Below are 22,280 nucleotides of genomic sequence, written 5' to 3' on the forward strand. Positions count from 1 at the left end.
ATTCGTTATCATGTGGTACCTTAGATCCTTTTGAAGTGAGACCAAAGGAAAAGAGGGCAGATTTACCTTTGGTTAAAAATATATATATATAGAGGTAGGTAGATTTAAGTTTTTGAGTGCGTTATTTACATTGGAGCTTTATAAAGCAGAGGTGGCTAACATATGTTTAAAGAATGGAATGAAAGAGAGAGAGGGAAAAAAAAACCAACCATCACCATGCAGGCTTGCAGCAGAGGGATCCAGATTTGTCACTTGCAGATGCAATATATTGTCACAATGGGCACCTCAGAAATGCATGCGGGTGTGTTGCTAATTTTCATTCTCTTGGGAAACTCCAGATGTTTTCCAGGCCGGTCCCTAAGAGGGAGAGAGACCACCAAGAGCACCAGCTCTTGCTGTTCTTAGTTGTCTGACATTAAATCCGTCTCTCAAGCACTCTGAACTTCTGTTTCTCTGTCTTGAGAGATTGGTGTCTATATTGCAAGAGACAGCCTTGGGTGTTAAAGCTTAGACTCTGGATCCAGACCTCTGGAGTTCGGTTCTTGGTTCTGCCACTTACCAGTTATGTGACCTTGAATGGGTTACTTAGCCTCTGTTTTCAGCTTTCTTATTTATAGAATTGAGTTAATAGTTCTTCCATTATACAGGTGTTCTCTTTCTTTCTCAAACTTGTTTAGTCATCTCTGACTCTTTTTGACCCCGTGGACTGTAGCCCACTTGGCTCCCCTGTCCATAGAGTCTCCTGGAAAGAATACTGGAATGGATTGCCATTCTCTTCTCCAGGGGATCTTCCCAACCCAGGGATCGAACCTGGGTCTCCCGCATTGCAGGCAAATTCTTTACTGTCTGAGCCACCAGGGAAGCCCATTATACAGTTGCTACTGGGATCAAACAATTCCTGGTACATAGTATGTACGTTGTGTAAGTATTTAAGTAGAAGTAGAATCTTCATGATGATTGTGTTGTAATACATTCTGTAGGTGGCCAGGAACATATGTATTATTACTTTGAAAATAGAATAGGTTGATATGATTGCTCTGTGTTATTATGAACAATATTGAATGGGTGAGCAAATAGATTAGAAAACTTAGCTATAAGTCTTCAGTGACTCAAGTTCCTTAGTCAGTGAGATTACGGTGCCACATGATGCGGTCTGTCCTGTGATGAGGAGGACCGTGCTGAGTGGTGTGACTATTTTCATATGTGACCAAAAGTTTTAGGTTGAGCTCTGAAGCTGAATATTGGAGCATGCCTACTATGGAGGGCAGGGGTGGGGAGGACACGGATTTGAAAAAAAAAAAATGTAGCAGTAGACATTTTGCAAGGGAAAGCAGAGATTCATAGATGTCTGAGTAACTTGGCCGAGGCAGAACTGTTATTGCTTTACCCTCCTTCTAAGTCACGGTCCCTAAGTTCTCATTTGATCCACGCCTTGTGCCATCCATGGCTCTGAGGCTTATGGGTGAGAAAGAAGTAGGTCAGACGTGCGAGGACCCCTTCAGTACCCCCAGGTCCACCCGCCCTCTTGTCTTGTGTGTCTGTGCAGAGGAGAACGAGTTCATCTTGTACGCCATGCGCAAGTCCATCCATCGCTACGACCTGGCCTCGGGGGCCACCGAGCAGTTGCCCCTCACTGGGCTGCGGTCAGCGGTGGCCCTGGACTTCGACTATGAGCGCAACTGCTTGTACTGGTCCGACCTGGCCTTGGACGTCATCCAGGTGCGTCTTCCCTGGGTCTGCTCGTGGGGGCCCTGCCTTGTGACTGCTGAGTCCAGGCAAACGTATTTCAGAGTGTTCTAAGGAGATGGGTATTTGAGGTTTTTAAGTTTTATCTCAGGGCCAGTGGATGACACTTTCCAGTTTTCTGTTCTAGTGTTTTCTTTCCCTGCCTACCTCTGTCCTTGTAGGAAAAACAGAGGGAGCCCTCAAATCTGCTTGTAAGTGAGGTCTCCCTTTTCCTGCTGGGAAGATTTTAGGGCTCAGTATGTAGCCCTCTTAGTCCCTTCTATCATAAGCCACTGCCTCGTTCGTGTCCTTCTTTTCAAGCCCTGATATAGTAACTCTTGACTTCTCTGTAGTTCATGTAATTATCCACTTCAGCTATTCTGAGCACAGTCATGAACCAGAAAGTAAGCTGTAAAGATCGCTGGGCAGGCCAGATAAATGGCCATACTTGCAGACTCGTGCATTTTAAAGAGAACTATTTGATCTTTTTTCATTGCTTATTTAATCCTTTTATAAAAGCAGTTCTAACAAGTTTTATCTGGACTTCCAACCCAATAGAAATTTTACAAGGCCTGGGTATTCGAGGAGGGGACAGGGAGGTGGGGGAGGGGGAGACAGTGGCTGCAGCCCGTAGCTGTCCAAGCAGTAGCACCTGATGACTTGGAGCCTCTGAGGGAGGAAGGACTATAAAAAGCAGACACAGGATCTTAAAAATAACAGCAATCTGGTTTCATTTATTTTAAAAGCAAGCAGACTCATGCATCTTGGTCATCTCTACCTCATTATTGTGATACAACGTGGCTCAGTGACCAGTGCTCACGACCATGATGCAGAAAGATATAAACGACTTGGTTCTGTTAAGTTATCCTGCTTCAAACAGGAAGCTGTAATCCATTTAAGAAATGCTTTTAGTGAAAAATGGCTTCATGCATCTGGAATACCGACAAATAGAAAACATCTCCACCCTTGCCAGTCAAGCCAGTTGAATAAGCAGGTTCCCATCGATGGAACTGATTTGGCTGGAGGTCATGTGAGCATTTCACAGTATTTCTTCTTTCTGTCTCTTCAGCGCCTCTGTTTGAATGGGAGTACGGGGCAGGAGGTGATCATCAGTTCTGGCCTGGAGACAGTAGAAGCCTTGGCTTTTGAACCCCTCAGCCGGTTACTTTACTGGGTGGATTCTGGCTTCAAAAAGATTGAGGTACGTGCCTCTGTGCTGTCTGTGACTAAGCAAGCAGGGAGGCGCTGGGCTGGGAACCAGATTTGACACAGGGGGAAGCCAGTGTGTCCAGCTCCTCTGGAGATTCCCTGAGAATTGCAGAGAAAAAGGGTCCCGTGTGCAAACAGGATGCCTGCGTCTGTCAAACAGAGATTTCATTAAGATACCTGAACACTTGTATTGGGGCTCGCAGCAGCATAGTGTAGTCACTGTAATGATAGTGATACCGTAGCGTTACTATAATGCTGTAACATCCACACTCCAGTATTAATGCTTTTAGTGTAATGAAGATAATACTGTGACTGCCATCCTCATGTGGTCATTCCCTGTTGGAACCACTTTGCATGAATTCTCTGATTCACTTCTCATAGCTGCCCTGTAAGGTAGGTCCTCTCACCTCCTCACTTCACCTGTCTGCACCTGAGCTCTGCAGGGCCGAGAGGGGTAAGAGATCATGGGCTCCTAGGCATGCTCAACTCCTGCATATTCCTGCTGGGGCCCTGGGGCACCGTCTCAAGACCTCTTTACACTGGCTTCTGGGGAGGCATGACTTGTGGGTTATGTGGAAGGCACGGTAGAAACAGGGAGACGCAGAAAGACAGGATAAATCACACAGCAAAAGCCACAAACTCGAGAGACAGGCCTGGGTTCAGTCTTTATCCCCCCCCCTTTTTTTAATTTTAAAAAAGTATTTATTTTTATTTATTTGGCTGAACCAGGTCTTAGTTGCAGCACTCAGGATCTTCTTTTGTTGCGGCCTGTGGGATCTTTAGTTGAGGCATGTGAACTCTTAGTTGCAACATGTGGGATCTCGTTCCCTGACCAGGGGTCGAACCCCGGCCCCTGCATTGGGAGTTTGGGATCTTAGCCACTGGACCCCCAGAGAAGTCCCCTAGTCCTTATTCTGGTAGCTAAATGACTCAGGCGAGTATCATCCCCTCTAAGCTTCAATTTCTTCATCCGTAAGATGAAGATTCCATTATTCGGTAAGTCATTTGGCAGGTGCTGTGTCCCGGCACACTGTGTGCCAGGTCTGGTTTTAGGTCATGATACAGCAGGAGGCAAGACATGCAGGTCCCTGTGCTGAGACAGATTAGGTTTTAGTGGAGGAAGCAAAATAACAAAGAAGTAAGTCTTATCTGTCCTGTTGGTGCCATGTGCTGCAACGAACATCACACAGGGTATGTGATTGTGTGACGGGGAGAGGAGGTGTCTTGGAGGTGACAGCTGAGCTCTGACCGAGCAGGGATCATTGGAGTGTTCCCCTCATGGGACGGTTGAGAGAAACGGTGGGTGGGTGCACAGCACTGGGCACATTCTGAGCTGCGCATCGGTGGTCTTGTCATTACTCTCCCTCTCTCTTTTTTTAATTGAATGTGCTCAGCTCTTTGCTAGAAGGATGCAGGTAAAGCTTGAGTGTCTATAGGCTCACAGTGTAAACTCAAATACTGTGTGTGAAGTGGAGAAAGTCAGTGATGAGAACTATGGATGCCCATTGATCAAGGTGGATCAGAAAGGTTAGCAGAGGAGGTAGGCCTGGCGGGGTATTTTGAAGGAAGGATAGGATTTGATTAGAAAGCAGAGGACAGATCTTGGGGGGATACATGACAAGAGCAGACAGGAGTGGGTATATCAGGCTTGGGGATCCCTGAGAAGACCAGTCTCCCTGAGGTTGTAGAGGCTGATGATGATGATGAGAGAGAATGTAGAGAGAAAAGAATCTGGGGACTCTGAATTGGTGAGGTAGTGACATTGAGAATTTGGTTTATGGATAAAGCAGCGACATTGGTGGCTTTGGAGTGAGTGGAGTAAGTAAACACGCAGCGAGCACTTACTTTGTGCAGGTCATCACGCCCCCAGAACTGGGGGTGCAGGTGATGCTGGCTCCTCTGTCAGACCCTGTGAGAATTGCCTCCTGAGCCAGAGGAGGGAACAACTCAATCTGGCTGGAGAGCGGGGCAAGTTTCCCAAATCGGTCTGTAGGGGAATCCAGCCACCATAGAGGACCAGAGGTGGGAACCAAGTAGGAAACTTTGCAGCGTGGGTCTCATAAGGAGCTCAGACCCCTCTTAGCCTTTCCCCCTTCTTTATTTGTCAGGTGGGGCATCCCGACGGCGACTTCCGCCTCACCATCGTCAACTCCTCTGTGCTCGATCGACCCAGGGCTCTGGTCCTCGTGCCCCAAGATGGGTAAGTGTGGTCCCATAGAAGATCCATGTAGGTCTGGGCTGCCACAGATAGAGTCTCTTGGAAATGCAAACTGCTGGACAAAAACTTGTTTCTGATCATGTGGTTGAAATAATCTAGGCCCTGCAAGTCTTGGAACAGTAGCTTAGTCATCTTGGGCAGCAAACTCCATCCCATTTCTGTTAGCAAGCATCACAGTCTTTTTAGGCACCCAGATGTCTCGCAGATGTGGGGTGTTTCCCTAACAGAAAGTAATATTTAAAGTCTCTCTGGACATAGTCAGCCCTGCTTGAATATTGTAAGGAGCCTTTATCTTGAGTTTTACGTGTGATACAAATATTTAAACCATTCCTTCTTTTTCCTGCCCCCAGCTTGTGTTTTTTTACCAGCAGTTTGTATACAGACTGGAAAGTGGGAAATGCAGAGGTGCTTCTTATTAATTTATTGCTAACTTAAGGAAACATACCTAAGAAGGGAAATTCTGGATTAGGTTTTCTAGCATTTATGATTGAGAAATCAGTTTTTAAAAGGAAATTCTGAAAGTAACATATGCATGGTTAAAAATATTAAAAGAAAGTAGAAATTTATGAAATGAAAAATATTTGTTTCTTCTTTTCACTTTCACATTTTCTAGGGGTAATCATGGTTAATATTTTCTTGTGTCTCATTCAGAGTTTATTTTTACCCATGTACATGTGTACACCCTTTAACACAGAGAGACACATATGCACACATATGAATCAAAGAGGATCATAGGATATTTACTATTCTGCATATTTTAAAAATATTAATATGGTTGGAAGATTTTTTAATCTGAATGCATGTGGATCTTTAGATGTTTTACTGTTCTTTTGTATGTACCATAATGTAAGACTTTACAGATTGATATTTTTGTGTATACATATATATACACACACACACACTTAAATATATATATATGTATACGTATGCACACCTACTTGTATATGTATATTTTTTGCTAGTGTTAACAATGGGCTTCCCAGGTGACTCAATGGTAAAGAATCTGCCTGCAATTCAGGAGACCTGGGTTTGATCCCTGGGTCAGGAAGATTCCCTGGAGAATGAAATGGCAACCTACTCCAGTATTCTTGCCTGGGAAGTCCCATGGACAGAGAAGCCTGGTGGGCTACTGTCCGTGGGGTTGCAGAGTCTGACACAATTTAATGGCTAAACAACAACAAATGTAAACAATGCTGATGATGAACATGTTTGTACACTCTCTTTGCATAAATTGATTCTATCCATAGATAAATTCCAGTAAAAGAATTTCTGGGTCAGGTAGTTAACTGGCTTTAAGTAGTATAATTAGAGATTACGATAACAAGGCTGAACTAACTGGCCGAATGCTTGCCACTTGGGAGAAATATTTGAGCGTCCATCTCCCCATTCTTTCCCCATTGGCTCAGCGGTAAACAGTCTGCCTGCAGTGTAGGAGATGCAGGTTCCATCCCTGGGTCGGGAAGATCCCCTGGAGGAGGGCGTGGCAACCCACTCCAGTATTCTTGCCTGGAGAATCCCATGGACAAAGGAGCCTGGTAGGCTGTGGTCCATGGGGTCTCAAAGAGTCGGACATGACTGAAGTGACTGAGCACGCACACTCCTCATTCTGATGGGATGTGTGTTTTTCCCTGGTTTCTCCCAGGGTGATGTTCTGGACTGACTGGGGGGACCTGAGGCCTGGCATTTACCGGAGCAACATGGATGGTTCGGCTGCCTACCGCCTTGTATCAGAGGATGTGAAGTGGCCCAATGGCATCGCCGTGGACGAGCAGTGGATCTACTGGACGGATGCCTACCTGGACTGCATTGAGCGGATCACTTTCAGCGGCCAGCAGCGCTCCGTCATCCTGGACAACCTCCCGCACCCCTACGCTATTGCTGTCTTTAAGGTGGGACCTTACCTGTTCCCAGCATTCGGCAACCTGTCTATGTAGGGGAGGAACAGACTGAGGCAAAGAGCCTGCTGGCTCTGGGTTTTTACTGAGATGCTTATCTACCTTGTAGAAAATCAGCTTGTTTCTGAAATGGAGGCAGTTTCTTTCGGCCCCGAGGGAGGGATTCCAGACCCAGCTGCCAGGGATCCAGGGTGTTTATCATTCTCATTTCAAAAGGTTGAAGTTCAAGGTTGTATCTGATGAAAATTCCTGGCTTGCCATTCAGCCTCTGTTGGGCTCTGAGTTTCTGTCTGTTGTGAGGTTTGCTCTCTTCATTCCCTGATGTCTTGAGATGAGCCCCACCCTGCCTCCTGGGGGCTTGTCACTGTGCTTCAGCCCTGCAACATAAAGTAGTTCTTTAGATTTTGAACTCAAGGGTTGAGCTTGTGGTCAAACTTGAACGCTCATCGGATAGTTTCTTTGGGGCCGTTCCTTCAGTGTGGATATTTGGTGAGGTTTGGATGAAAGCACTGATTCCTGCCTTTAACTGGCATCTTGCTCACGCTGATTATTCATCCAGTGAATGTTAGGTGTCCACTCCACAATGGAGTTCTTGTTCTTAATGCGGGTTCTGAGTGAAAGACAGAAGAGCTGCCTAATGAGCGAAGGCTTTCTTTTTAGAATGAGATATACTGGGATGACTGGTCACAGCTCAGCATCTTCCGAGCTTCCAAATACAGCGGGTCTGAGATGGCCATTCTGGCGAGCCGGCTCACGGGGCCCATGGACTTGAAGATCTTCTACCGGGGCAAGACAACTGGTAAGGCAGCATGCCCTCCTTCATCTCTGTCATGTTGATCTCTCGAAAGGGGCTGGGTGTGGGCAATCCCTGCTGAAGCAGGATCTGGCAGCCTGTGTCTTTGTTGTCACGACAACATGCACATTATTTAATTTCTTCCTAATGACATCTTAATTTCTTTTCTAATGATACACAAACAGCTGGAAGACAGCGTGTCTTTGCCTGCCCGGAACACTGGTGTTTGGTGGGTAATTACACTCTCTTCCTGCCTCTGGCCCCTGACTGCTGGGCGATGTGGCTTCTCTTGCAGCCGGAGAGGCCCAGCGTGCACTGCATCCCTGTTCGGCACCCAGACAGGGAGCCATGCTGTGCTGGGTGCACAGCCAATTGCTGGTTCCTGCTAGGAGTCCGGTCTTCTCTGGTCGCTCAGATGATGGATTGCTCATTGAAACCTGCTTCTCTTGCATGGCAGAGTCTAGTTATAGGATGACTTATTTCTTGTCCTCACCATGAAACTCTAAACCCCATGAAGAAGGAGGTTCTGTCTTTTTTTTTGCTCAGTAATCTTACCAGTGCCCAGCAGTCATTTGCTGTTCACTTCATAAATGCTGAAAGAAGAAGGGATGGGGCAGGGGAAGCCTTGCCAGGGGCCATAGAGAATGAGTGTCAGAAAGATGATGGGGTGAGGCTTCAAGACCTGCTGTCAGGCTCTGCCTGGCTGTCCTGGGCTCTGAGACCGTTCAGTAGGATGCCTTCTTCCTTCTTCATTGCCTGTTCCCTTTGTTGGTCTCCCAGTCATACTATTAATTATGGAGGAGAGGGATCAGGGCACGTCCTCCCAGAAACACAGTCCCTTTAAGAAGAACCTTCTTTATCTCAGCAGGACTCAGTAGCATCCTGGGTCTGCTGACGGCCCTTTATTGGCAGACTGCTAGGTTTCCTGTTTTGAACTAGAACGTTGATGTTGTCTTGTGGTTTTTGGCTGGCCCTGTGCTAAGAGAAAATTGACTCTCAGGGGAAATAATACGATTATAGGTATCACTGCTGTGCTTTTGGGACTGGAGAGGGGAGCATGAGAACACACTTAGAAAACTATAAAGAGTCCTAGAGATGGAAGTCTGTATTATTGTTGTGCCTTCGCAGCTGACCTGTGAGGTGGACAGGGCTGGTATTATGGTCGTGGTTTCTCGATTAGGGAATGGAATCTCACATATGAATTAGCTTTCCCAAAGGCCCCCCTCTTATTTAGGAGCTGGGTTTTTTGTTCCAGTTCTGCCATAAAACGAAGAAGTCACATTCTTTCCTAGAGGAGGTGCCTGTTTTGAAATAGGAAGAAAGAGACAAAGAACAAAAAAATACAAAAAAAATAAATGAGATAGGGAGAGAGGAATCCTGCTTTCCAGCTCTAGTGGTTGAAATCTCAGGGCTTTTGACGGAGGACACGCACTCCTACTGATCCTCCCCCGCCAGCAAGCTGAGGGATCAATCAACATTTCTCCAGGTTACCTCCCCATCTGGAAGAGCAGGTCTGTGTTTTGACATGTGCTTGTAAGCACCTGTTGGCTGAGCACACGGCCTCAGCTCCTGCAACCCTGTCTTCAGATGAACCGGAGAACCCTGGTTTCCCACCCCCAGTCTTGGCTGGTCACTTCATCCCAGCTGCCATGCTGTCACCCCTGTGACCTGGAGGCTACTCTGGCTAATGTAAATAAGACATAAAGGGGAAATACTGGCCTGTCTCCTGCTTCCAGGGGACCCCCTGCCCACAGATGCAAGGCCAGGGAAGCACATTTGTCATCTCTCAGGCCTGTGTGAGTTAAAGCGTTTGCAGTGGCCTCTGGCTGCCAGTGCTGCCTGTCTGCAGTGGGTGCCTCTTGGCCTTGAACTTGTTTGCTCCATCCTGCCTGCTCTGTTGGGCATTGAGAGTGTTGCAAATTTATGACGGTATTGGCAATCCCCAGTGCCAAGCAAGCTTTATTACCTCTGTTGTCTGCTCCTGACACAGCCAGGACTTTGTACAAGCCATGTGTAAGGTAATAACAACAGTGATAAAGGACGTTTACTCTAAGGGATTTTGCTGTGTCATAAGTACCACATTGATTTCCTTAGTGGGCTTGTATAACCTCAGGTTGGAGAAGGAAATGGCAACTCACTCCACTATTCTTGCCTGGGAAATCCTTTGGACAGAGGAGCCTGGCAGGCTTCAGTCCATGGGGGTCACATCAGAGTTGTCATGATTTAACAGTCTCCCCCAAGTCCATATGTGTTATTCATAGTCCCATTTTACAGATGAGAACCTGGAAATCAGGTTCAGTAATCCTCTCCATCACACATTTAGTTAGTGGTGAGAATTTGAACCGTGGCCTAGTTGACTTCAGAGCTTGAACTTCCAAGAAACCACCAGGCTCTGTTCCACCTCTCACCTGTTGTTGGATTAGCAGTGCCTTGGTGTACGACAGTGATTTAGAAGTCATAGGTTTTAGTGGATTCTTGTTTAGGATGATGAGAATTTTGTTCACTTGCAGTGTTTGTCAATTTAGAATATTTAGTTATAAACAGGTGTATTTTTTTTTTTTGGTCTTCATATCTAGTTGTCTCTTACACAGTGTTCCTGGAATTTACTCTTTGTAGAGAGTGTTCTTTTCTTTAAACAACTCTCTCAGCAGGGCTACTAGTGTATTCACTTGATGCTGCAATGGGTTAAACTATTTTGGAGTTCTTGGAATGTTCCTTCAGAGCCTGCAGTAAACACATAGTTTTCAATATCTATCCTGAGGGTAACTATTTACCATACGGGGTGGATCTGATTTTGATATTGTCGAGTGTGTGCATGGTTAAACCAGATAATAGCATTGTTGCCTCCTCAGAGGGTTCTGGAGGAATTTTCCAAAGAGGAAACCTGTAAATGTCCTGGATATGCCCAGTGAAGGCCTCACGGGGCTAAACGTTTGGTCTTCAAAAGGGATGTCTTTGGAGACGGAGGCTGTCAGCTGTCCAGTCTTCACACGACCCACCTGGCCCATACAAGACCATGGTGTCCTAGGGAAGGGGTCTCTGGCTGTGTTCTGCTAGAATTCTGCCACATCTTCCTTCATGTTCTCCCAGGTTCTCTGTGACCAGTGCTCCCACTTTCTGTACTGTGGCTTTGTGTGTTTATTTAAAATATATATATATATATATTTGTTTATTTCTTCGTTCATTCATTTGGCTGTCCCAGGTCTTAGTTGCAGCTCTCGGGGTCTTTAGTTGCAGCATGTGGGATCTAGTTCTCTGACCAGGCGTCGAACGCGGGCCCCGTGCATTAGGAATGCAGAGTCTTCGCCACTGGCCCACCAGGGAAGTCCCTGTGCCGTGGCTTTGGACCTGCCCACACGTGCCTGCCCTGCCTGCTCCTTTAGGATCAGTGACTTGGTCGCAGGTTTGGGGTTTGTCCCTGGCCGTGCCCCTCAGATTACAGTTTCATTCATGCCTGTGGGGGCCAGTCTCCAGAAATACTGGCGCTCCCTTTGGGTGTTGTACTTTCAGTTTTCTTCTTTGGGTGGAAACACTTACCCTGCATGTGAAAATGTCACTCATGCTATTTCACAGACAGAGTCCATGTGAAAATACTCCTGTCGATGAGTATTTGTTAAATATTCTATTATTGTTCAATTTCTTGGAATGTCGAATGACATGATGTCCTTTGAATACAAAGAACATGTTCCAGAGCCCCAGATGGGGTTGTTTTTGTTACTGGCAGCTCAGCATTCCCTCCTGCAGCCCAAGGCAGGTGCATTTCAGATAAAGGGACAGGCATCTGCCCACGGAACAGATGAGAGGGAGCTGGTTCCTGGCATTTCTGCTCCCATCAGCAGGTTATTCACTGTGATGATCCAGCCTGTCGGTTGATGGAGTCAGTTGCAGACCCCTTTGAATGTTTCATCACACAGATCTCCCCCTGGTTGTGTGTATTTTATCCACTTGGTAATGCCTTGTGCTCTTGGATCCTTAGCATCAAAGCAACACTGTTGCTGTATCATGAGGAATTTTATTTTTCACATGTAGTTTACACCAGTTAAACACTGAGGAGATGCCAACACATTCGCAGCTTACAAGTATGTCGTCACTCATCTCATTACCGATTGTCATGAATGAACCCTGTTTCCCAACCTGTAGGCCAGGATGGCATAGGTTAAACTTTGGCTGGCTGGAAACAGATTACTTAGATTTGATTCTGGTGGGGTCGTCTGTCCCTGAGAGGGCACAACTGAAGAATCTTTATCAGCTGAGTTTTACCCAAGCGTTTACGTTTATTTTCCCCAATTGAAAAAAAAATGATTTATTTATTTATTTTTGGCTACGCTGGGTCTTTGTTGGCCTTCCCAGGTGGCGCTAGTGGGAAAGACACACGGCTGCCAGTGCAAGAGACATAAGAGACACGGGTTCAATCCCTGAGTTGGGAAGATCCCCTGGAGGAAGAAATGGCAATCCACTCCAGTGTTCTTCTCTGGAGAATCCCATGGACACAGGAGCCTGGCAGGCTGCAGTCCCTGGGGTCACAAAGAGTCAGACATGACTGAAGCTACTTAGCACGCATGGGTCTTTGTTGTTCCCTAGGCTTTTCTCTAGTTGCGGCGAGCGGGAGCTGTTCTCTAGTTGTGGTGAGTGGGCTTCTCATTGAGGTGGCTTCTCTTGTTGAGGAATGCGGGCTCTAGGCATGTGGGCTACAGTAGTAGTTGTGGCCTATGGGCTTAGTTGCTCTGCAGCATGTGGGATCTTCCTGGATCAGGGATCGAGCCCTGGTGGATTCTTAACTACTGAGTCACCAGGGAAGCCTCTATTTAGTTTTGATTGTGAGTGGTCACAGGCAAAAAGAAAAACACATTTCTTAGTTTACATGACTTTCACATTGATCATTGTATCACATTTTCAGCTGTTAAGAAATGGTTTCCTCTGTTACGGTTCCTCTGTCTCCTTCCCAGTGTGACGTGGGGGATAGAAAACACCTCTGTCACTGTGCATCCACAAACGTCCTCTCTCCAGAGTGCAGTGAAGGATCGTATGGACTCTAGCTGGCATTCTCTTTGGGAAGCTGAGCCACAGAAAAGATTGGAAATAGTGGACTAGATCAGCATTAGCCGGTCCTTATGTGGGCCCATTGCCCGTGGATTTATTGCCTAATGGGTATCTGGTCAGTTCCTCATTGAGCTCAGCGGCTGTGCTCTGACAGCAGAAAGAAATTAAGGAGGCAGACGTGGATTTTTGTCTGGGGCCTGCGGGTACTTGGGTGTATGTTCTAGTTAAGGGCTTTTGGGTCACAAGGCACAGAAAACCACTCAAGCTAAAAGTGCTATGGAAAGAATGAAGGGAGATGGGAAGGAACCCAAGATAGGAGGCATAGGTGTGCTGATGGGGACTGGGGCCGGGCCTGGCCGAGCCCCACAGCCCCTGCACCCCGGGTACTGGTGTCATCCTTTCTTCTCTTCCTGAGTCAGCTTCATCCTCCTGATGCTGCAGACTGATCTTACCTGCCCGGCTCTGACTTGCACAGGTTTTCGCCTTGCATCCCCTGTGACACCCCTGGCAATGACCCTCCTCGCCGCTGCAACTCCCCGCCTACCTTGTGGTGTCTCAAGCATCCTCCACCCAAATTCCCAGTGGGCTTGGTTCCAGAGCCATCCGATCCAGCTGGGGCCCCACTCACGCTCGACACTTCACCTTTCTCTTCCTGAGCTGCTTATCGTGGGGTCTGTGACTCTGTAAAAAGAGAAGTCCCTGGGTCTCAGGCCTGCATTTGGCGCCCCCTGGTGTGTGCTAACCTGGCTGCTGCCACCTGTCTCCTCCCCAGGAAGCAACGCCTGTGCGTCCCGGCCTTGCAGCCTGCTGTGCCTGCCCAAGGCCGAGGGCAGCAGGAGCTGCAGGTGTCCAGACGGTGTGTCCAGCAGTGTCCTCCCGTCTGGGGACCTGATGTGCGAGTGCCCTCGTGGCTACGATCTGAAGAACCACACATGTGTCAAAGAAGGTGCGTCCCCTTCTTCCTTTTCTGCCCATCCTCCCCCTTTGATGTGTCTTTGATGCACTCGTGTTTGGGGTTATTGAAAATGCCCAAGGTAGACAATAAAACCCTCTAGACACGGGCATCCTTGTTCACCTTCCAAGGCCTGTGGTCCCTCAGTCCTTATCCAGAACAAGCCCACGCTGTTCTTTTAAAGATGAGCTGCTTTTGGGTTAAATGTTGGGGGATGTGGACCTTCCTGTGAGTGCACCTTTCTTTTCCTCTCCTCATCCACCCCGCACCAGTCATCCCCAGCTCCTCCTGCTTCTGTAAGGGGGCAGGGTACAGTTGGACCACCCTGACTTCAGCAAAGGACTCCTGCAAAGCTCACCTTGTCTCATCCAGCAGTTCCCCCTCCCCGCCCAGCCTAGAAACATCAGAACTTTCTGACCAATTTTGCAAAGCACTTTGAGTCTTTCCTTTTAAGCCATAGCTAGATGTCTGCAGCAGCCTCACCCCACTCCCCCTTGGAATCTGAACACACAAATTCTAACATGTCACCCTGAAAACCTGTTACGTCTTTGTTTCCTGTCTAGTTTTTCCTTTTACCACTTACCCAGTCCCCAGCCTCACATTTCTTTCAGGGAGATGAGCCTCTGGAGGGGCCTTGCCACAAAGTGTCCAGTTGATGGACGTGGCCTGGATTCCTACCTATCCTTATTCTCAAGCTTATATTTGCTTTGTAATCATAACTTCCCCTCTCACAGCAGCCTTTGAGTCCAGGGAAGTGAAAACTGCAAAGTGGCCTTCTGGGCCCTCTTAAGAAATACAGATGGAAAAAAGATGAGCCTTTTTGTCTTAAGACACAGGGGCACTCTTTCAGGCTCTGGTCACGATCTTAAAGTTGTTTGGAAAGAAATGGGGTTAACACTGAATTCCAGGAGGAGGAGAAAAGGGCCTTTCTGTATCCCTGTCAGAAAGCCTTTACTTAATCCAAATAGGAGGCCAGTCATCATGTGTTCTTAACCCAGTTGACTAAACAGTGCATTTTTTTTTCTGTGTGAGGAATTATAACTGCTCACTTTGAAGGAGTCATGGGATAGGAAAAAATCCTCAAAAATATGTAAAGCAAATCTCCATAATCCTCTTGGTTGTTAAATTGAACACACATGAATATATATGACCATAGTTTGTATAAACTATATAGGTATAGATATACAGAATATGTATGTTTGGATAATGGCTATACAGGCTTCCCTTGTGGCTCAGCTGGTAAAGAATTTGCCTGCAATGTGGGAGACCTGGGTTCAATCCCTGGGTTGGGAAGATCCCCTAAGAGAAAGGCTACCCACTCCAGTATTCTGGCCTAGATAATTCCATGGATGTCCATGGGGTTGCAAAGAGTCGGACATGATTGAGCAACTTTCACTTCACTTCTCTTCAATGGCTATACAGTCCCTTAAGGAATTCCTTGTGGAGTTAGTATTTTTTTTTTTTCTTTTGGCTATGGCATGTAGGATCATAGACTGGAGATTGAACCCCCATCCCCTGCAAAGTATTAACCACTGGAAGTGCAAAGTGTTAGCCACTGAATGGCCAAGAAAGCCCCTGGAATTAATATTTTATAGTGTTTATACATCTCTACCCGCTAGATCCACCTGACACCATCACTCTCCTTTTTCATCATTGTAACCCCCTCTGCTGCCCCTAGAGGCCTCTCCTCCTTCAATTTTAATTAAAAGAGGGGAGAAGGAGATCTCCTTGCATGCTGGTTTCCCTGTGGGCACCTGTGCAAAACATCCCCCTTCCCCTTTGCTATCTGAGGCATGTTATTTGAAGAAGATGAATGGAAACTCAGAACAGAAAGTCTTATGGTCCAGCAAGAAGAATGATATTGGTTTCGTTTTCTCCTCTGCCTCCCTCCATGGCCAGAGAACACCTGTCTCCGCAACCAGTATCGATGCAGCAACGGGAAGTGTATCAACAGCATCTGGTGGTGTGATTTTGACAATGACTGCGGAGACATGAGCGACGAGAGAAACTGCCGTGAGTCCCTGCTTGGCAGAGTTTTTGGGAGGATAGGCATTTCCTGGTACAGTCAGCCAGTCAGCACCTCCTGGGCGGGGCCTGGAGTCTAGGGCCCCCGTGATCAGTGATGACCATTTAAGTGGCTAGAGAAAACATACTTCCATACCCTATTACATATGTGCACTTGCCAGGTGGCTCAGTGTTGAAGAATCCACCTGCCAATGCAGGAGATGCAGATTCAGTGCCTGGGTTGGGAAGATCCTCTGGAGGAGGAAATGGCAACCCACTCCAGTATTCTTGCCTGGGAAATCCCGTGGACAGAGGAGCCTGGCAGGCTACAGTCCCTGGGGTCACAAAAGAATCATCCCAAGTGAAGGACTGAGCACGTACGTGAGCACATTAGATATATATTATTATTTAAAAGCAAACCCATGTAAGTAAGCTAGGTACTCATTACAACAGATTTACAAGTAAACATCGCATGGTTGAAACTGAGCTGGTTTGGGAGACAGGCAGTCTGGGCTCTGACTGTGGCCCTTTCCTGGAGATAGAGCTGGTGACCTGAGACAGGTGAGCAGGTGATAGCCCTTGAATTTAAATTCAGTATCCAGCCTTTTCAGGGATGAGGAACAAGTTTTCCCTTGTTACCTCCAATCAGGGGATGCCAGCTGCCTGCCATGCTCAGGTGAGGTTGTTCAAACTGAGTAGTGATGCCAGGTTTGGCCTGCGATGTGGGAACATTGGTTTGTGTGCATATAGGAGTCGTCTTTGGAATATGTAATTTCTAAGGCCTAGTTATTAACGTATGTGATTCTGTTTAGCAGCATTTAGGACAAACAAATAACTACTTATAGTGGATACTCTGTTTACTGCAAATTTGGCCGTCTTTCCTTCAGTTAATTTTTAGTGGCTTTGACATCATCTCCTAAGGAGGTGTCAGTCAGTAACGTGTTGACCTGTTCACTCAACAGGTGTATATTGAGGACCCTGGTGTTCCAGGCTCTGTGCTGGGTTTGGAGAGAAACTGGTGATTAAAGTGGACACAAGAGTTTACAGTCTGAAGGGGGGTGGTCAGAGAAGTAACCAACCAAGCACATGTGAACCATGGGTCCTGTAATGGGGCAGCGCCACGAGCCTTAACGAGCCTTAAGAATGGCACCCAGGTCAGACCTTGGGAGGGTCTTAGGAAAAGCGGGCAGAGGGGAACCAAGCAGAGGTGGAGAGAGGAAAGTTCCAGGCAAGACGTATGCATGGACGAAAGCCCTGAGGTTGGTGTGTGTGTGGTGTGGGCAGAAAAGTGGCATGGGTCATGAAGAACTCAAGTGGGAGCAGTGGGGGCAAGTAGGAGGGAGAACGGGTGCACAAGACCTTTGAATTTTATGTAAAGACCAGTTTGCAACCCTTGAAATGACAGGCTTAGACTTTGCCTTTGGAAAGATAAGACATGGGCAGAATGAATGAGATGGGAGAAAGGCCAGAGCAGGGAAGCCAGACACTCATCTGAAGTCTTCTCTTTTAAATATTTGCCTTTGGAAATCCATAAGCTCACTTATCATTTTGTGTTGTAAGCACAGATTAGTGGCTGAGTCCTGTCTCATACCCATCTTGCCTGTAGTGGATGTTATTTTGCCAGCTATCTGCACAGCCTGGGCCAGTTCCCATGCTGCTCCTTCCAGAAAGCCACTTTAGAAGCAGTCAACTTGTTCAGCTCACCTGGGCCCTGCAATCCCATGAATTGCCTTTTCTAGCGTGTAGGAGGTTATTACCAAACCTTCCTTAATCATTTTTCCTTGGTTTCAGAGGCCACCTTTCATCCCCAGGGAGAGGAGTATTAGATAAAAATCTAATTAATTTAGAGAGCAGTAGCCTCCCTGTGTATTCTTTTCTGCAAAAGGGGCATTGATCAAACCTCCTCTACTGACCAGGGTCTCAGGAAGGTGTGATATTTGTGAGGAAATAGCCAAAGCTCCTTGAAAACATTAGTTAATATTAACATCGTTAGAACAGATGCTGGAAAAGAGTTTGTTACGGAACAGGGTAGGCAAGGAGACACGTCTTAGAATTAACACGTTGCAAGAAAACTGACCAGACGTGATGAGCCATAGTGGAAGCAGAGAGCTATAAATTGAATGGCCTCATGTCCATTGGCGAGGGGTTGCTCTTTGGGTTCCTGGGCTTTGGTTTCTACTAGATGGACGAGGCGGGCTCTCATCTTGGTTCTGTGTTTTGCTAGGAAGTTTCCCTCCATCTCCTCCCCACCAGCCCCTGAGCTCGCAAGTTTCCCTGAAGAGTTTAAACTTCTCCTTGGGCTGATTTTTGCAGCCAGCTCTGCCCTTCTGGTTTGGTGCAAATGTCAGCTGTAATTGACCCTCCCAAGTCCCTGAGACTTGCTTTCTGCTCTTATTTTTGTTGTTCAGTCACTCAATCGTGTCTGACTCTTTGCAACCCCATGGGCTGCAGCACGCCAGGCTTTCCTGTCCTTCACTATCTCCTGGAGTTTGCTCAAACTCATGTCCATTGAGTCGATGATGCCATCCAACCATCTTGTCCTCTCCGTCCCCTTATCCTCCAGCCTTCAGTCTTTCCCAGCATCAGGGTCTTTTCCAGTGAATCGACTGTTGGCATCAGGTGGCCAAAGTATTGGCACTTCAGCATCAGTCCTTACAATGAATATTCAGAGTTGATTCCCTTTAGGATGGACTGGTTTGATCTCCTTGCTGTCCCAGGGACTCTCAAGAGTCTTCCCAGCACCACAGTTTGAAAGCATCAGTTCTGCTCTGCTTTCTCATGATTCCATGTGCTTGGGTCCCAACTAGTCAGATGCGAGGAGGTGAGGGATGCAGGGGATGAAATGTGGAGCCTGGGAGCCAGGAGAGCAGTGCTCATCTGAGCCTTCCTGAGGGTCTCTGTCATCAAGAAGGAGGTGGGAGGAGGAGACAAGGGGCACGCTGGTCCAGGCAGGGCTACAGGAGGGATCAGGCCATGGCTGGGCAGCGCTGTCTGGAAGTTGAGTGAGCCCCCCCGCCCCCATCAGCTGCCAGGGAAGAGGAGAGGCGTGGAGACAGAGGCAGGTGTGGGAGGGATTCTGTTGGCAGATCCCCTTTCCTCTTCAGCAAGCTCCTGCCCTGGGTGGTTGTCAGGCACTGGGGGTTTTGACGTAAATCCCCTGCAGTCTTGTCATTTTTGCATTCATCCCCTGCCTCCCACCACGAGCTCAATTACGGAGAAGAAACGGAGCCTCAAATAAGAGCTGCCAGGGACGTCTGATTGTGGGGTTGCCACCCGCTTCTCACTTCCTGGCACCGCCCCCCACCTCACTTTCTTTGCAGGATTCTGTTCTATTCCTGGGAGCAACCTTCTCTCCTGAAGCCTTTTCTGCAGGGTTCTATGGCTTATGCGTAAACCTAGATCATTTCTATTGAGAAGAGGGAGAAATTATGTTCACATTCTGAGCAGAAGGGCGTGAGGATGGATGGGAAGAGAAGTTGCATTTGTTTGAGCCCATAGTATTTCATCCTAATGATGGGCACTGGTCCCACAGTTGTTTCCTTACTGACTTTCATAATAATGCCAGGAGGGTAGGTATTGTCTCCATTTCACAGCAGCAGGAACGGAGGCCCAGAGGGGTTGGATAGAGTGAGTTGTGGGTGGTAGAATTAATCCCCATCTCTCGTCATTGTGTTTGTCATCAGCAGCGCCTGCTCACATTACCTTATCTTCCTTTTCCTGCGGAGGAAACAGGCTCGGGGGGGTTAAGGTTAATTTCTGAAGGAAGAAATAGAGCCAAGATTTGAAACCCATCCCGCCTGACTGCAGGGCCCCAGCTCCTGCTGTAGGACTTTCTCTCCACCCTCTCTCTGTCATCTGTATGGTGAGGGGCCAGCTTTGTGGGTGAAAGTGGGCTTCCTAATGGTAGTTTTCCGGATAATGGTATATCTGCTAATTATTTAGAAAGACACCATCACATCTTGGGGGTTGGCTCTTAGGGGCATATCTAATACATCACACCATCTCCCAGCTAGACAACGGTTTCTCACTTTCCCCAGCCCCGTTGGCATCTGGAAGCTGTCCATGGAAGGATAGGCCCTTATGTCCCTTGGCTGTAAATTTCAGGCTATCATGCAGTTAAGTTTTTCCGTACATTGAGGTTTCAATTCCGTTGTTGAAATTCATACTACAGTGAAAACCTGCTTCCTTCACTTTCCGGTAGGATATCTGGGGGGAGCCGATTAGACCTCATGAGCCTGTTGTCTCTCTCTCCCATCTTAGCAACCACCGTCTGTGATCTGGACACCCAGTTCCGCTGCCATGAGTCTGGGACCTGTATCCCCCTCTCCTACAAGTGTGACCTTGAGGATGACTGTGGCGACAATAGCGATGAAAGTCACTGCGGTAAGGGGGCATGATGCTCAGAAGGGGCCGCACTCTTGCTCATGGGGAGGGTTGGAAAGGGAGGGTTTCTGAACACCATGGTGGGATTTGTGACGTCAGTTGCACGGCCAGCTCCACACATGTGGTAGGAGTCGTTCATTCATAAAAGGATAGAACTTCCTTCATTCTGCAGTGGTGCTGTGCACATGAGTGTAAGAGTAAGGAAGATTCCTAAATGAATTCAGGCGTTTATTAATGGCTCTACAGCCTTAGCCCACATTTCTGGGTGGCTGTGAGATGAGCCTCTTGTAGACCCAGAGCTATACCTTTGTGAATTCTTTTTTTTTAAGCTCAGGGGATTTTTAAATTCAGGAAACCCTGTTAGAAGTCAGCAGATGGCACAAACATTATTTGAGCACCTGTTTTCTGGATGGAAATTCTTATTTAGGACAACAGTGTGTTGGAACTGAGGCAGTGGTGGGATTCTTCAGTCCTTTGATTTCCAGGTGAAATGACGGAGGTCCACAGAGGCCCGGGGGCTTGGTCAGGGGGACACTGTTAGTTTGTGTCAGAAAAGGGAATTGGGACTGTGTTTCATATGCCCTTCTTGTTGCATAATCCTCTCCTGTCAGTTTTAGGAGGCCTGTCTTAGTTGATGGGCTCTGGTACCAAACCTGTAGCTGCTGATCATTGTGGGAGGGAACACAGTGCAATACTCAGAGTGCCCCAGCCTGGGGCCCAGACGCTAACCCCACCGCTGTGAAGGCTCAGTGAGGTCCCGTGGGGTCCCTGTCTGTCCACAGGGGCAGGTCTGGTCCAGCTGGGCCTGTGCTTCCGGATGAGGCCCATGTCACCACGGGCAGGGTTTGACTCACCAGGACTAAAATAAGGGGAACCTTCAGAGCAGTTTTCTAGTGGGTGGTTACATCATTTTCCTTCATCTTTGTAAAACACAGTGTTCCGGGAAACAGTCCGTGGGGTTCACACTCTTCTCTTCATCCCTCCCTCATCCCCTCGGCACTCAGAGGGCTCAGGTGTGTGGTCGGCTTTGCTCTCTCAAGGAGGAATCACCACGTGGTCACCCATTTATCAGGTGTCCTCTCAGCCCGTCACTGGACACACATTTGACCATTAAACAGGGTCTGTCCCTCGGAGTCTCTGCTTGGGGCCTATACATGCTGGTGCGTCCTGAATCCACCTCGGGGTCTCAGGTGCTCCCCTCCTCAGATCCATGTCCTCTCCAAGAGTCTCCAGACTGTGTCCCCGTGAATATCTGCTTCCCCAGTTCACCATTAGCCTCGCTCACCGAGGCTGCCACCGTGGGACCCCAGTCATCTTGGCTGCTCCTGTTTTCTTGGACTCTTTACAGTTCCATTGAAAGTCCTCTGTTGCTGCTGTCCCCAAGGTCTACATAAGATTCTGCCAGGACAGCCATCTTTCTTGTCTTGGTCAGGCTGCCCGGGTTCATTTGCCTCCAGCCACCACCCTCCCCGAGACAGCCCACCAGCCAGCATCCCTGGAGCTCTGCTCATGGAAAGTCCCCAGCCTCTCCGTTCAGGGAGCTCCGCGCTGGTCTTGCTTTTCCTGAGCTGAGCACCTCACACTGATCTGCGCTTTCGAAGTTCTCATCACTCCTTTTCTGAAACCACAGGCTCTGTCTCTAGAAGTCTTCTGAAATTGTGGCTTTCTGGGCAACCAGAGCATTGCTTCCTTAACCTTCTGCCCATCATGGGAAGCATAGAAAATATTTGTAAAGTGTACCAAGATAAATGGACAGTACCTTTGTTGCCTAGAGGCCTTGAGTGTGAGGTGTCAGGATCTCAGCACACCTGTGCCCCATTCACAGTGCACTACAGTTGTGCCTGGGCATCCACAGGGCATCGATGCCATGACCCACCATAGGTTCCGAAATCCATGGATGCTCAAGTCCCATAGTTGGCCCTCCATATCCACGGATTCTACATCCACAGATTCACCCAACCATGGATCATAAATGTAGTACCCAATGCTGTTTTTTGTTGTTTAGTCACTAGATCGAGTCTGACTCTTTGTGGCCCCATGGACTGTACCTGCCAGGCTTCT

At 47.8% G+C, this 22,280-nt stretch overlaps 1 protein-coding gene across 3 annotated transcripts in view; it reads left to right on the forward strand.

Annotated features, from left to right (window-relative positions):
• SORL1 (sortilin related receptor 1) overlaps positions 1-22,280 on the forward strand; it is a 164,536-nt gene that overhangs the window by 91,541 nt on the left and 50,715 nt on the right. For all 3 annotated transcript variants that reach the window (XM_081541638.1, XM_081541637.1, XM_081541636.1), the window contains exons 17-24: positions 1,547-1,719; positions 2,795-2,926; positions 5,043-5,134; positions 6,795-7,041; positions 7,708-7,846; positions 13,653-13,826; positions 15,732-15,845; positions 20,097-20,219. In XM_081541638.1, coding sequence (XP_081397764.1) covers positions 1,547-1,719; positions 2,795-2,926; positions 5,043-5,134; positions 6,795-7,041; positions 7,708-7,846; positions 13,653-13,826; positions 15,732-15,845; positions 20,097-20,219 — 1,194 coding nt within the window. The remainder of the gene's footprint in view (positions 1-1,546; positions 1,720-2,794; positions 2,927-5,042; positions 5,135-6,794; positions 7,042-7,707; positions 7,847-13,652; positions 13,827-15,731; positions 15,846-20,096; positions 20,220-22,280) is intronic.

Source organism: Giraffa tippelskirchi, chromosome 11 (genome assembly GCF_054371585.1).
Source record: "Giraffa tippelskirchi isolate mGirTip1 chromosome 11, T2T-mGirTip1v1.2.pri, whole genome shotgun sequence".
In the NCBI taxonomy this organism is placed as follows: Eukaryota; Metazoa; Chordata; class Mammalia; order Artiodactyla; family Giraffidae; genus Giraffa; species Giraffa tippelskirchi.